Source organism: Tinamus guttatus, unplaced genomic scaffold (assembly GCF_059628265.1).
Source record: "Tinamus guttatus ecotype Peru unplaced genomic scaffold, ASM5962826v1 Tinamus_guttatus_pri_ptg000211l, whole genome shotgun sequence".
Lineage (NCBI taxonomy): Eukaryota > Metazoa > Chordata > Aves > Tinamiformes > Tinamidae > Tinamus > Tinamus guttatus.
Genome location: NW_028288745.1, coordinates 578,975 through 592,130, shown reverse-complemented (window position 1 = coordinate 592,130; position 13,156 = coordinate 578,975). Strand labels below are relative to the sequence as shown.

Below are 13,156 nucleotides of genomic sequence, written 5' to 3'. Positions count from 1 at the left end.
TTGCTGACATCGAAATTTCTATAGCCTTTAACAACCTTAATTTAGGCATGGTCCTTAATGTTTTTGGTTTCTGCATTACAACTGGGATGAGGTTGCTTGATTTCATAAATCTTTTGCAACTCTTCTATGTGTGCAAGGAACAAAAAAGATTGCTTACTTGCTGTGTAGAAAGAGACCATCGCAGAATCTTGAAATAGGGATGATAGTATGACATTTTCCTATCTTGAAATAGGAAAATGTCTGCTTCAATAAAGGAACCTAGAAACATTTTTGGGGAGATAATTAGGGTAATTATTTGAATTTTGTGAAAGATGAATCTTTTTCCCCACCACAAGAAGGGAAAAAAAAATCTTTAAGAATACCTCAGAGAATATTCTTAAAGATGTTTGGGTAACTATATAGATTTTACTTAGTTCCACTATAATAAAGGCTACAGGAAGTAGACCTATAAATAGGTGTATTCAATACACTAGACAGACAGCTTTGTTTTATCATTAAAAATCTTGACCAAAAGTGCATCAGTCAATTAAATGTTTCCCCTTTATTGTAGTGACCTTTGATCTCTCCAAAATGAGATCTCACTTGGCCTAAATTTGTCGACCTGTCTGTAAAGTGAAAACATTGTAGTAGGCATGTTTGTAGTTGGACAGAGTTGTAAAGATTGTAGAGGACACTTAAAGCAGCATTGTTGCAAACTGTACAAATATAAGGCTAAAGATTTCCCATTTTTAGAATAGAGTAATATCTCCTTTTACAGACAACGTTTTAATGCATTTTGGTTTCATATTGTAATTAACAAGTTAATGCCATTAACAGCTGGTCTTCAGAAGAAACTTCAGGTTTCCCACAATGCTCTCTTAAAAACAGTCCTAGATTTTTCTCCAATGGAAAAAAAAGATTTCCTAAATCAGATTTAAACTTTGAATTATTTCATACTTTTATTCATTAAAATATAATTTATAATATTTTATGAAAACTTTTTTATTAAGATATTTTAGAATGCTTTACCTGCTTACTCATGCTTACTTAGAATGCTTCACTCATGCTTACAAAACAAAATTGTTGTTATTCACATTCAAACAAAGTAAAAAATTTTTTAAAAAGCTGTATGTCAACATTGCAGTTAGATTCTAATCCTCTATTGCTAGCATGTCAAAATTCTGAGGCCATGCTGATACAGGGTGCATTCTCTGCAAGAATCTCCATTTTGCACTCAATGTTATTAAACCTAATAAACTTTTACTTCAAGTCAAGCGCAGATTTGCAATCAGATTCTACAGGAGTAGTGCTGAGTCCAACCCTCCTTATAGACAAGCAGTATCCATTTTTATTTTTGACTATTTGCAGTTGTTTAAATTTAGCAATGATTGATTTATAGTCACTCCTTCTAACTTTCTGCCTCTCTAAGAGAAAGTATCAGGGAACAAATGGAAAAAATACTCGGATTTTGCCTGGAACTCCCATTAAATAAAACTTTATATGTCATTTAAAAAAAAAAAGTCATTCACAAAATAATCGTGGAAATACTGAAATATTTTATATATACCTATATGCATATGTATGCATATTGCAAGAGAGAAACTAAAACAAGTGGTCATTAAGGGAGATCAAGTGACTGAAAACATACTTGCTCTAATAGCAATACTTGTTAACTGCAATTGTAGAGGGCACTTGAATCGCTAAAAATAAAAGTTTCAAAAAATATTTTTTCTGTTTCTTACATACGTTGTATTTTCATGTAAAGTCATAAAACTTAAACAGTAAGAATTGTTTAAAAATTAGATTCGTAGATCATTTGGGAAGTAAAGTGAGACAAAAAATAACCTAATGTGATGGGTTATATAATCTATAATTACAATAATGTAATCTGCAGAAGAAAAAAACAAAACAAACGAGCAGTTTGCATGCAGATCTTCTGTACTTTCCTCTGTACTTTTAGCAGAATCTAAATGTTCATAATACTTTAAATCTTTTTCCAAATTTGTAACAGTATATGTCTTCTTGAACAGGTGGAGACTTTCCAGAAGACTTTTCAATATTAATGACAGTAAAACCTAAAAAGGGTATCCAGTCCTTCCTTCTGTCTGTCTACAATGGACAAGGAATTCAGCAAATAGGTGTTGAAGTTGGTAGATCCCCCGTCTTCCTGTTTGAAGACCAGAATGGAAAACCTGCCCCAGAAGACTATCCTCTTTTCAGAACAGTTAACATTGCTGATGGCAAGTAAGTGTCAGTGCCAAAAACAAAAAAACCATCCCCCCCCCCTCAAATTTAACGTAGAAAATAGTACCCAGACCACTGTGTGTGTGACTGTATGGTCTTTACAGACAGACGTCTTAAATACTCAAATCAATGAAATGCAGAATTTCTAGCCAGGACTGCATTGCCACAAAATCAAGCGATTTTTGCAGCACAGTTGCATAGCTACAAAGAAAGACAGCCAACATTTCTTATTTGGAAGAGCTGTAAAGACTTCATACTCTGCCCTCAGGAAAGGGGAATAGTCCCAAACACAAATTACATTTAAATACAGATGTTATTATTTTTTTTTATGTGCTATCTTCCCTTTGTGGACATGCACTCATTGTCGGGGAATGCCATGCTGATGCTTTTCACATCCATTATTGCTGCTTTTAAAGGAATATTCATCCTTTCAAACACTTTATTTTGCTGCAATTCTGAAAGAACAGCCACAGCCTTCAGAGCTACCCAGAATGAAATATTAAAGCAGAAGCAAACAGCCTGGTAGGAAAGGGCAAATAAATTGAGCTATAATGAAATAAAAACTTATCTGTAAATCTATAAAGGATAAAAATGAAAAATTTCATTGTCTTTCAGCCTGTGTGTTATCCCAAATTAAATTATACCATGAAACCCAAGAAACATACATTTCTCAAGGAGATGTAATAGAACAAAACAGGAGACTTTTTCATTGGCTTCTTCTAAATAGCCAAGCTTTGACATGGGCTTCAAAATTTTACCCAAAATTTTCTACCAAAATCTGGTAGAAATGAAGAAATCAAAATGAACGTAGCTGTGTGCAGCTTCCTACAATGAGACTATAGCAATTAAATCAAGGGTAGTCAGTTCAGTCCACAGGCTGTGCTGTGTTTTTGTGCTTTCAGCTTCTGTATACTTGACTGTTGACCAATGATGTTCATCTGACTCAGCTGTTCTGTGATGGATGCAGGGCAAAAATCTTCATCTCAAAATAAGATACATTAAAATAAGTTTGAACCACCTAATATGCCTGAGGATGTATGGACAGTTTGCTTTTATAATGATAATGTTTAACACATTCCAGAGAAAACACAGAATTAGTGTTCTGGCTCAGTGATGCTGTTTAGCAGTCAGATTGCATTAGCTTTGAGATGTTCCTTTTGATATACAGCTCTTTTTAACCATGATCACAGCTGTCTCTGATTTAGACACTGCTAGTGCCAGAAAATGCCACCTAAAATCGTTTGATTCCAACTTTTTTTTTTTTGCCTATTACCAATAGGACACAATTTCTCTGTTGCTTCTTGCCCTTGTCCATCAAAGATGCTATGACTTGTTTACTCCGTGTTGGATTATAAAATGTCTTTTTCTTGCTCTGAGATATTGAAGTTGTCTTTGCAGATAGCCTCACTAAACTATGTGATCTGTCATGTCATAAAGCAATTTGGCAAATTGTCCAAGATTTATTTTCTTATTTGGTGGTTTATGCAGGCAGAGCTGTTGTTGCAGGAACATTGGCAAGCATTTCTAAGTATATATATTTGTATCAATGTTGGAACCGTTGTCCATTTTTGAAGAACCTGTGAGCATGGGAGGTATTGAAATGGGCAAACAAAAGAATTTGGTAAAATTTAGTGATTACTCACAGAGCACAAATAGTAAAATGGAAATAGCAAAGAATTCACCATCCAGACACTTGCATGAAATATTTTTGCCCAAGTAATTCCTTAAGTAATTTGGAAAACCAAACACATTCATAAGAATAAAATCTGTTTAACGCTTCAGAGAAGGCCAGCGTGAACTTCTTCAATTATAGGAATCTTACAGTGCCCTTTGGATCAGATTCCTTTCCGTTTAGGAACGGAGCTTGCATAGTGAATAGCCAAAATAACGTTTATACAGTTGTGTATGTGTGAAAGGAAAAAAGTGCAGATGCTATTTTTATAATTTCATCATCTGAGACATTTGACTGCTTCCCAATCTGTAATAAACTGTCTTAAGTGTGTTGTTTTTAAAAATGGAAATCACAGCAGAAATATGTCTCTCTCAATAGGTGGCATCGAGTAGCTATTAGTGTGGAAAAGAAGAGTGTTACTATGATTGTTGACTGTAACAAAAAAACAACAAAACCCCTCGAAAGAAGTGACAAAACAATTGTGGATACCGATGGCATCACTGTATTTGGAACCAGAATTCTGGATGAAGAAGTTTTTGAGGTAAAAATCAAAGTTTAAATGAAGTGCTTGATAAGGTTTGACTTACAGAACTTGTTAGGATTGGCTGAAATGAGAGAAGAAGAAGAACTACCTTTATTGTTGGAAAATGTGTGGATTTTTTATGGCTTTTAGATTGTTGTATCTGGAAAGGATTTGCTTTTATTATCTTTCTGCCTGGTATTGAGATATCTGAGATATTTAGAAGAATGAATTTGGGTGAAATAGAATAGTATGTTACTAAATCATTTTAGTTTCGCCTCTTTCAAGCAAGTATAGCTATTTGTGTATAAGAACATTCCAGAGAGAGAAGGATCTGGAAAGGTGTGTGGTTGTGTGGTGTTTTGTGTGTTGGGTGGTTTTCTTTCTTTTTTCTTCTGGTAATGTGAATCTCTTATATTGTTTATCCCACTGAACTAATCTTTCCAGTAACTGTGGCATACTTTGGCAAGAAGGGCATATATATGCTTCCATCATTTACTGGCCAAGAAGTAAATATAGGAAGGGTGAATTGCCTCTACAGAAGGATGTGACTGCCAATCATGAGGCCTTTCTAGGTAGAATCCTTATGTCAACAATTACTTTTACAGGCTAGTAACGAAGCTTCTCTAAATCTACAATAAGTTTCTTTTATCATATTGCTATACAGCAATTAAAACTGTCAAAATTTAAATTGAACAATAAGAATAAAAATACAGGTCAGTAGTTAACTTATTTTGCACACAGGACATCTGGTGCTATAAATGTCTGGAAATGTATTTCTAGCTTTAAGCAGCACATATGCTTGAGAAATTGCATAGGTATCAAGAGAGGAAAAATGAATTCTCAGTGCAGTGCTGTGGCATCACTTCCTTGAATTTTCATGAACTTGACAAAACCTGAGCCTTCTAAACAGAAATTTGAGATACGATTTAACAGGTCAATCAATATGACACACATTTTGGGTATTCATAGACTAATTTGTAGCGTCCCGTCTAGTTGCACATCGGGTAGAAGTTATATTGCATCTGCAGTTGAATTCTATCATTAGATACCTTAACTGGAGAGGGTGAGCAGTTTGGCCCATGTTTGGGACAACTCCTTGCCAATTGCATCTGCATTTTTGGGGTCAGCAACCAAGTCTCACAGTTTTCATATATGGCAATAAATTTCTGAAATAGGTACAATATTGGTATACGTAAGTAAAAATAATTGAAAAATAAATCAGCAAAACAATGCAATAAAAAGTTGTTGGGTTTTTATTTATTTATTTATTTATTTATTAGTGTGTTATGGGATTAGCTTTTAATGGTAATAAGGCAGCAGGTTCTGCCTTTTTCTTCTTGAAAACAGTCTAAAGCTTGTCAAGAAGGGGAGTGCATCATACTTAAACTGGAGCCGTTGGTTTTCTTTTATTCTGTACAATTGCTAAATGAAAGAACAGTCTGAAATTTTAGAAGTGCTGAAATGACTGTATGTGGTTGTTTGAAAACAAATGCAGTCATCGATGCCCTGTACCAAAAGGGAAATCTGCATGGTTTGAACAGCTGCATTGACTGCTGTGTTGGAATAGAACAGAAGGGTGCAAAGGACCTCTCAGCTGTGAAGCTGTGATGATTATGATATTGCCTGTCCACGGTATTGGCACGTCAGGTCCAGCTCAAAGCCACTGAGAAGTGGCAATGCCGTGTTACAGGCTGGATGTAAACCTTTAGCACTGAGAACAGCAATATTTGGGCCATTTGCAGCATTGCTGGAGGATTCCGTGTCTCTTTAGCGATTAGGTTTCCTTAACAAACTGATTGGACCCCTTGTCTTTTACTTCATGTAGGGGAATTGGTTCCACTCTTGCCAGGCTCTTATTGCGATACCTGGAAGGTTGGATTTTGTCTGAAGTCTCTTACTCACAGGAGCCTCTCGGGGCTGGTTTCTACTTTCTCTTTACTGTAGACCAACGATAGCTATGTTTATTCATATCTCAATTATTTGAATCTTTAACTAAAGTGCATATATTGAAAATGGGAAGTTAGAATGTCCTCCAGCACTTAAACAGGCGTATCACGTGTGTTTTTAATGATGTGTCCCCCAAAGTCTGGCCAAGCAGACTATGATATAGTGTGTGTGTTTATTTTTTAATTCCTCTCATTTTTGCCATTTTTTTTAAAAGATGGGTGGAATTCCTTTTGATTCATTCACAAGGTGGTACTAATATTTAGCTTTTGCTGCTAAAGTTTCTGAAGTTTGGAACTTGCCCTCTGGAATTTCTCTGCTGCTTGGAAGTCTCCTAGTTTTATCTTAAACATCCTGTTTGGCTCATTCATGGGAGCACAAATTGATAGGAGATGGTACCATATGGCTGCTTGTTTGTACAATATATTGTGGAAAGTGCTGTAGCCTGAGACCACAGCTGGCACTAAACAAACACATAACAACACAGTAAGTCTTACTCTGTGCTGGAAATACTGGAGGTAGCTTAATTTGTTTGTGAAACTATGTGTCTAAGACTTAAAGCTGTGTAGGACAAAGTTTTCTGTATGACACTTAATGCATTTATTAACTTATATGCAGGAAGTATATAAGATGTCCTTGTATGTAGTCACTTGTTAGAATTTGCTAGCACAGAATATCAGAAGGGTAATAATGATGCTTTTTAGTTATAGCAACCAAAAGGAACTATTGAGCATCCTTGTGTGTCCTCAAACCTAAAGGCAATGTAGTATTTTGAAGTAATGGACGTCTAAATAAAATAAATGCCAGAATCTTAGTGTTCAGTGACCTAATTCTTGAAGATGTCAAGAAGGATTCCTTCTGTTCCTGAACCTGACCAAAAAGCATTGCATAATGCCACGTAAAACAGTTGCATCATTAAGGTAATTCACTTCCTTTGAAAGCTGAAGTCAGCACTGTCAGAAGCAGTACTGTATCCAACTAGATACATCCTGGTTCCCTTTAAAAGCATATTTAGACCTCTTTGAACTTATCTTTTATATATACAAGTCAGAATAGTTGTTGCTATATGTCATTACCCTGAAGTCCGGTCTTGCCCGCACTGCATTTAGTGGTTGTATATTCTTTGTTATGCATTGAGAATCTGACCTTCAAAACCAAAACTCTGACAGGCCCAAAACCAATGCCCTCTTTAGATTTATTAAGCAACTATTAAGCAGTGCCTTGAAAGCTAAGGTACGTAAGTGATGTCAGGTTACAAAGGTCTCTCTATACGTTCAATGTAAAATTATGTTGCGTGTACATTAATTGTGCTGTTTGCTCAAGATTGCAAGAGTGTATCGTATCCAGAAGTCAGATAGATCACCTCAGTGAAAGGAGAAAAAGGGCTAAAGATTATCCTAAGAAAAGAGTGATAAGTGATTACCAAACTGGTAACCTGGAATATTCAACAAACGTTCCTTTGGCATCTGAATTTACTGGTGCTGAAGTTGAGAGGCCTTTTTAAGAGTGGTTTGAAAGATGTCCCTCTAAAACATGTTCTTCTGCAAAATTATCTGAAGTACTTCCCTATTTTTTTTGAGGTTTTGTGTTTGTTTTGCCTGAGGAACTCCTTTTTAGGAGTTGCTCTCTTGATCATTCCTCAATGTAAGTGCTAATCTGGTATTTTTTTCATGATCAATTATTATGAAAGGTAGCATAATGTCACAAACAGGATATTTAATTCAAGAATGGGTTAAGATTATTGACTAGAAAAGATATGAGCATGGAAATATATATATATAACATATATATGTATAAAAAAGGGGGAGTACAGGTACAGGGCTCCTAGTACAGCAGTTTTGAAGTATGTTCATTGGAATATGTCTGTAGCTTAAATATTTGATAAATAGCAGGGATCTTTTTATTCTTTGCCAGCTTTAAGGATTTGTCATTCCTCATTTAGCGTGAACAATACAACAGGTATTTTATAATAAGTTATTACCTAACAAAGTCTTTATGCAGAGATTTCCCTATAGAGACTTCTTCCTTCAAATTGATACAACGCTCTTTTAAGCACTGTGCTGTAAATGAATAACAAGGCAAACCCTGATGTATGTAAAAACTTGATTCAAAGCCAAAGAAAGTTTAGACTGCACGGAGTTTACAAGACAACTTGGAATAATTCTAGTTAATAAAAGGTAGAGATTTTGCTATGAGGCGTTAACCTGGTTCGTTAAAAGTCACTTATGGACTCCCTAAGTACGTAACACACACGAGTGAGCACTTGAAGATGGAGCGAGAACGCCTCGATAGCGATCTGATTGAATCTATAGGGCCGTTTGGATGAATGAGCATCCCTCACGTGGCCTCACAAAAGGCTGTTGATGGGTGTGTGTACCCCATGATGAATACAGCAGCAGAGAGATAACAGTCTAGGCTCAAGTAATAAGCCTCTTTTTTTTTTTTTTTTTTTTTTTTTTACAGATGGCATTTATTATCCTCTCGTTTAATACTATGTAGTACATGTCTAAATTTTAAAGAATAAAGGAGTTTTAAAGATAAATGGCAATTTAAAACATTTCTCTGTTTTGCATCAAGAAAATAGAATGTCCTTCTTAGAATTTTAGACACAGTTTTATGATTTTTTTTTTTTTTTTGCATCAAGAAAATAGAATTGCATCAAGAAAATAGAATGTCCTTCTTAGAATTTTAGACACAGTTTTATGATTTTTTTTTTTTTTTTTTTTGTCAGGGAACTATTTCTGCGCAGTGTTAAGCAGTGTTCGTATTTTGTGTATGCTGTGTACACGTGTTGCATATATAGGTATCATGGTAACATCTCACAGCCAGAAATTGCCACAGACCTAAGAACCATCATGTTTAGAAGGCTGCAAATTATGACTGGACATACCAACCATTTCTTAATGAGGTTGAATATATAGTAGTTTTAAGGTTTTCAAAGAATCAGGAAGACATGTATTTCTATGGAAATTTTGACCTGTACAGAATTATGCTTTCAGAATTTATTGCTTTTACAGGGCTTCAGTCTGGCAAGCTTTTAATGTCTTCCTTTTGCTATATTATGCAATGGGCCTGGGTTATGGAATATTATATTAAAGCCCTCTGGAACTCTTCATCCCTCAAATCTTTGCAGGAAGATTAAATGAATTCTGCAGCAGGTTTTTCTGAATTCTATAGTAATAATATCCAGGCTGTCTAGACTTCTGTTCTTTGGAGTCTGTAGTTTTACTGTCACATAACTAATTAGAGAAAGTTGGCACGTAGACAGAGTTTAGGGTTTCCTCGGATTTACTGAAGATTCCACTCTGGAATCTTTAGGTTTAACTATCATATGAAAATGGAAGTTACCAGTGCTGTTCTCATGAGTTCATTTAGTGGCTATAAGAAGTTAGATACTATTTTTTTTTTTTTTAAAAAAAAACAGGGCAATAGTTTCATCTCTGATTCCTTCATATAATGTGATTACTTTCACAGCCTTGAAAGAATTCACACTTCTACTTTTTTTAATACTGCTGCCAGGTGATATTAGAGAAGATGTCCTTTCTCAATGATGGAGAGTTTTATATGACAAATACTGTAAAGAAACTATAATAGACTGTATTTAGTGAGCTTGAACGTTTGTCAGATTACACAGTTAAAGGGCAAAGAGAATTTGCTTCCTTCTTTCCAGAAGAGAGATAATATCAAAAAGCTTATGAAGTCAAAATTAAGGTAAAAAGGAGCCATTTAAATTTATTGCATATAACAATAAAATAATTCCCTCCATACATATGAGACCCCCTGATTTACGTCACTGTGCAGGTCAGACACCATAGCCGTTGGAGACTTGCCTTATCTCTGATTTCTGCTATAGAATTAAATAAAGGGTCTGAAAAGATGGATTCGATTTATAAGGAGAACCTGTCAATCTACTGTTTTCCTGCAAATTGTGTCTTCATTTTGTTTTACATTACACACAACTCGTTACTTTTCTCAGTGTTGCGGAGGGTTTCCAGATCAGCAGGCTCTCTGCAGCGCAGGCAGCCCATTCCTGCGAGGTGCCGCTTAGTGAGGTGCGTTTGGCAACAAAACCTGGAGGGGCTCCCACGTGTGTCCCCTTTCTTCTCATCTGGGATTGTCACGCTTCTGCTGCGAGATGTCCACAGAGGAAATTTCAAAATTCACCACGCACTTCTAAATCCTAGCTGCACCATTCCTCGTTGCAGAACAGTTAGTTTGAGGAAATTAATTTTAATGGGAATTAAAGCATCCATAGATTTTAACTATTTCTTTTCTGTACTGCGATGGATTGCTCAGCTAGGCCTCATTTGGCATAGTGAGATATGTGTTGGCTCTGATATCAACTCAGGATGTTTTTCAATGAAGCATTTGCAATCCAAACTAAACCTTAGGACTTCCAATTCACCTATTTTAGTCACAAGAAGTATTTGTATGCTTAATTTTAGATAGTGTTAAATACTTTGTATAATGTTCACCTTCATCTGAGGGTAGCAAAGGCAGAGACCTGGTTGTCAGCTTTCTTATCTTTAATATTGAAGTAGTGATAAATATCTGCTAAGCAATGTTTAAAGTGCAGTAAATGTAATCCAGGACAAAAAATCTTATAGGGCAGCACATTCTTCTTAATGGCTAAACAGACTTTCAGCACTTTTCAAAGACATAAATCGAACATGCACTGTGTTATAAAGTGAAAAGTGGCCGGGAGCCATATGAAATGAAATGACATTGCAGGCTCTGCCTGGTATGTCAGCATAAAGTCTCTGCCTCTGCTCTCTGCTGTCACCACACTTATCCATTTCATTGAATCCTGGTGGAAGGCTGACTAACCAGAGATATCCAACACAGGACTCATACAGATGATATATAATGCATTTTACATCTTTTTATGTGTTTGGATAAGAAATTCCAATCCAGATTTAGACATGATACTGGAAACATGCAGATCTTTTGACTACTTTCCTTATCCCATTCTAGTCTCTTTTTCTTATACATCATATATTTCTATTTTTTTTTCCAGTTTTCTTAAACAATTAGTAGCTGTTTTCCCACTACCTATAGCAATTGCAGGTTGGTAGTTGGTATGGTACCATCTAGATAACACCGGGTAGATTTATGCTTACATTAGATGCTCACAGAAGTATAAGGCATTTTGACATTTTTTTTGGAAAATAGTTTAATTAGCTAATTTAAATTATCTTACTGCATTTGTATGTTGGAACTCTGTAAATGGTTCCTTTGTAAAAGGAATTTTGAAGTTGAGCCTTGCTACATTGCATTATTTGGCATCTCTTAATCCTGTGGTAAAATAAGTGATGATGATAATACATTGGTCCTGTTGCGTGGAAGTTTGCTTTGTTAAGCTGAGCGTGTTAGAATAGGTAACTATTATTTTCAGTGCATACATATGTGTACTGTTAAAATCCCTCATCTTCCCTTTTCTTGGGACAACCCATGTTGAGGAGCTTTGGGAAGCTGCCTGAGTACATTAAGTTCCAAAAAGGGCAGTTCATGACAATTTAACAGGGATGGAACTAATTGAAATAGGCAGATGCTTTTTTCTGCATATATTTGGGCTACTCTGTTCTTGTATTTTCATCTTAATTCTCTTTCTTGCTCTCATAATTCTGTACTGTGTAGCTTCTTTTTATATAGGAGTAACATTATTCACATATGCATATATTTAGATACCTCAGTGTTGATTTAGAGACTTTTAGATCTGTAAGCAATCTGTGACTCAACCATAATCATTTTAAATTCTTGGGGTTTGTGCAGGTGAATCAGTATGTGCCAAACTTCATTATTCCAGGTATTCCAGGTACTGCCAGCTTAAATACTTGTAACTTAGTCACAAAAATCTTTACAACACTCTAGCTCAATCTCAGAGTGAGGTGGTTACAGTCAAAAAATCTGTCAAAACTGAAGTCATTTGGTGAAAATGTCTTGAAGATTTGTGCAATGTGATCAGTGACTACAGAAGAACTGAGTCACCTTTATGAAAGGGACAGTTATGGATTTAACATATGTGGAATGTTCTGTGCCATGTTGGTGACATGATGTGAGATGAAAGCTTTTCGGTAACTGGTGAAACAGCATTGTGAATATATCACATACTCAAAGAGGCCATTTAACAAGCGAATAAATATTTTAAAAAAATGAAGAAGAAAAATGATTTGGGGGGTATATTTTTATGGCAGATGTTGAAGGAGGAGAAACGAGGAAATTTTTTATGGGAGCTGCCATATGAATATGAAAGCTGTTTCTCGGCGAACTCCCCCATCAGTAGCAGCAGCTCTGGGTACCACAGGTAAACCCTGCAGGCCCGAGGGCCTCCCTCCGCGCAGAGCCGCGGCAGGCAGGCGGGCAGCGCCGCGGAGAGCACTCAGTGGAGCAGGAGCAGCTTTAAGCAATTTGCAGACACCTGAGCCAAGTGCTAATAGCACGCTGAGTGCTTCTTGCGAGCACGCAGTCCAGCAAACCCGTGCCAAAATTCCAGGGCATTAGAGACCAGCGCAAAGCAAGCGCCAAAATCCTGGCCGGCTTCCTCCTGCCTGGGTTCTCGTAGCGTATCAGACTAAACAGGCAGCAGTTTTGGGAGCAGTTCCTGCGTTACGGCGATGGGCACGGGGCGTTGGTGCTGGTCCACATGGGCACCTCAGGAAGCAGTGTGTGTTCGTGAGCATGCAGCAGGCTCTGTGAGCTGGGATCCAGCATAGCACTTGAGGCAAAGCAAAGTGGCCTCAGCTCAACAGGTGAGGACAGGGGCTCTTTAATCTTCCAACTGCTCATTTCTTCTT

General features: G+C 36.4%; 1 protein-coding gene across 2 annotated transcripts in view; it reads left to right on the top strand.

Moving 5' to 3' along the window:
- Positions 1-13,156, top strand: part of COL11A1 (collagen type XI alpha 1 chain) — a 131,698-nt gene that overhangs the window by 15,241 nt on the left and 103,301 nt on the right. For both annotated transcript variants that reach the window (XM_088524355.1, XM_088524354.1), the window contains exons 3-4: positions 2,010-2,223; positions 4,274-4,436. In XM_088524355.1, coding sequence (XP_088380481.1) covers positions 2,010-2,223; positions 4,274-4,436 — 377 coding nt within the window. The remainder of the gene's footprint in view (positions 1-2,009; positions 2,224-4,273; positions 4,437-13,156) is intronic.